The sequence below is a fragment of the Salvia splendens genome, chromosome 17 (genome assembly GCF_004379255.2).
Source record: "Salvia splendens isolate huo1 chromosome 17, SspV2, whole genome shotgun sequence".
NCBI classification, from domain to species: Eukaryota; Viridiplantae; Streptophyta; class Magnoliopsida; order Lamiales; family Lamiaceae; genus Salvia; species Salvia splendens.
Genome location: NC_056048.1, coordinates 15658462 through 15661002, shown reverse-complemented (window position 1 = coordinate 15661002; position 2541 = coordinate 15658462). Strand labels below are relative to the sequence as shown.

The following is a 2541-nucleotide window of genomic DNA, read 5'->3' as shown; positions in this document are numbered from 1 at the left end:
TCTTGGTTATCCAAAAGGCAATTTTCACATGTATATACATATATGTTCATATTTTCAATGACTCCCTATCCTTATTGTTATTATTGATTCGATTGTATTGTTGAATAATTTTAATCTGACACAATACAAATAGCGTTATTTAGTTATTTACTAAATGGTTTTATCCCATATATATATACACGTAAAGCCTTATAAAAAAAATGTTTTGTCAATTTAGAATGCCACCAAGGAGGATTGGGCGACCCCGAGGGAGAGGGAGAGGAAGAGGAATTGGAGTAGTGCCACCACCCGAACAGGAAGAATTTGAGGAACAACGTGAAATAACTCCACCACCCCCACCACCTCTAGTATCAGATCGAAGAAAAGAAGAGATTTTCCTGAAACAAAAACCACCAATATTTGATGGTATGGGTGATCCTACGGATGCAGAAACTTGGATACGCACAATTGAACGCATTTTCAACTTATTTCACTTCACAGATCCAGAGCGCTTAATTTGTGTGCCTTTCCAATTAAAAGGGTCGGCAGATTACTGGTGGGAGGCACGCAAAAAAATAATGGGGGCTCAAGAGTTAACTAATATGACCTGGGAGCAATTCAAGGAAGGATTCTATGAGAAATATATTCCCAAAAGTTACCGGAAGAATAAGGAAATGGAATTTTATAATCTGAAACAAGGGAGGATGTCAGTAACAGATTACGAGCGTATATTCACTGACATGTCCAGATATGCCCCGGATCAGGTTAACACAGAGGAAAAATTGGCTGAAAAATTTTGTGGTGGGTTAAGACATGAAATAAGAATGGCACTGGCAAGCCATGGTGGATTATCTTATTCTGAATCTCTTCAACGAGCGCTTGCCATTGAGTCAGCAATGCCAGTAGAGAAACCTATGCCTAGTGTACCACCGCCACGTGCTCAAATTCAAAGTCCAGGAGACAAAAGAAAGTGGGATGGTAATCAAACTCAGTGTGAACAAAAGAAACCATGGTATGGCCAAGATTATGCGCAGAACTTTCCAAGACAGCTCACTTTCAATTCAGCGGGAAGCCGACCAAGTCCCATTCCATGCTCCAATTGTAACAAGATACATAATGGGATATGTAGAGCCGGGACTGAAGCTTGTTATAAGTGTGGTAAAATTGGTCATTTTGCAAAAAATTGTCCAACCAAGTCTTATGGAAGGGGTACAGGACCCTATCCACTAGGACAACACTCCCCGCTACGGGCGGTAAATGTACAACCTCAGAGAGGTCAGCAACAACCCCCACGATGTCTGCAACACCATCAACTGAGGCTTCCAACACAGGCCAGGGCCTACGCACTGAGGCGGGAGCAACCTGAGGGAGAAAAAGGAAATCTGGCAGGTATGGCCATGCTACTTGACATACCTGTCATTTTATTATTTGATACTGGAGCTTCACATTCTTTTATATCGGACTCTTGTGTTGATACCTTGAGACTGACAACTGAACCAGCTGAATATAAAATCAAGGTAACCTCACCCGTCGGAGGAATTATAGAAATCACTCGAACTTGCTCGAACATAGAAGTCTTATTGGGGGAACATAGGATCCTAGTTAGTAATTTGAAGGTCCTGAAAATGTGTGATGTTGACCTTATACTAGGAATGGATTGGTTGGCTGAAAACCATGTCACCATCCAATGTAAAGAAAGAAAAATTTTCTTTCAAAACACAAGCGAAGCACTAACAAGTTTCTATGGGGTCACCATGAATAAACGACAATCCATAATCTCTGCCTTACAAGCAGCAACATTAATAAGAAAAGGGTGTTCCGCTTACCTCGTTTACCAGAACGAGGAACATAAGAAAAAAATGGAAATCGGGGATGTGAACGTCGTGCGTGAGTTTCCAGACGTGTTTCCTGATGTTCTACCTGGGTTACCACCTGATAGACAACTGGAATTTAACATTGATTTGGAACCTGGATCTGCCCCAATATCGAAAGCACCATACCGGATGGCGGCAAAGGAATTGGGAGAACTCAAGATACAGTTACAGGAACTCATGGATCTAGGCTTTGTCAGACCTAGCACTTCACCATGGGGAGCTCCTGTACTCTTTGTCAAAAAGAAGGATGGATCGCTAAGAATGTGTATTGCTATCGGGAACTGAACAAGCTAACACTTAAGAATAAATACCCATTGCCGAGGATAGACGATTTGTTCGATCAGCTCAAGGATGCTAGGGTATTCTCCAAAATGGATTTAAGATCCGGCTATCACCAGTTAAGGATTCGACCAGAAGATGTACCCAAAACGGCTTTTCGCACCCGATATGGTCATTATGAATTTTTAGTAATGCCTTTTGGATTGACTAATGCCCCTGCTGTATTTATGGATCTAATGAATCGCGTATTCCATCCCTATCTGGATAAGTTCGTCTTGGTCTTCATAGACGACGTACTCATCTACTCGAAGGGTGTAAAGGAACATGAAGAACACCTCAGAGTTGCATTAGAAACCTTGAGGACTGAAAAGCTCTATGCAAAATTTAGCAAATGTGAATTTTGGCTAAA

At 41.5% G+C, this 2541-nt stretch overlaps 1 protein-coding gene across 1 annotated transcript; it reads left to right on the top strand.

Annotated features, from left to right (window-relative positions):
* The first annotated feature begins 218 nt into the window (after positions 1-218).
* Positions 219-2138, top strand: LOC121774369. Its single transcript, XM_042171258.1, has one exon. It carries the CDS (start codon positions 219-221, stop codon positions 2136-2138), a length of 1920 nt encoding a protein of 639 aa, XP_042027192.1.
* Positions 2139-2541: the final 403 nt, after the last annotated feature.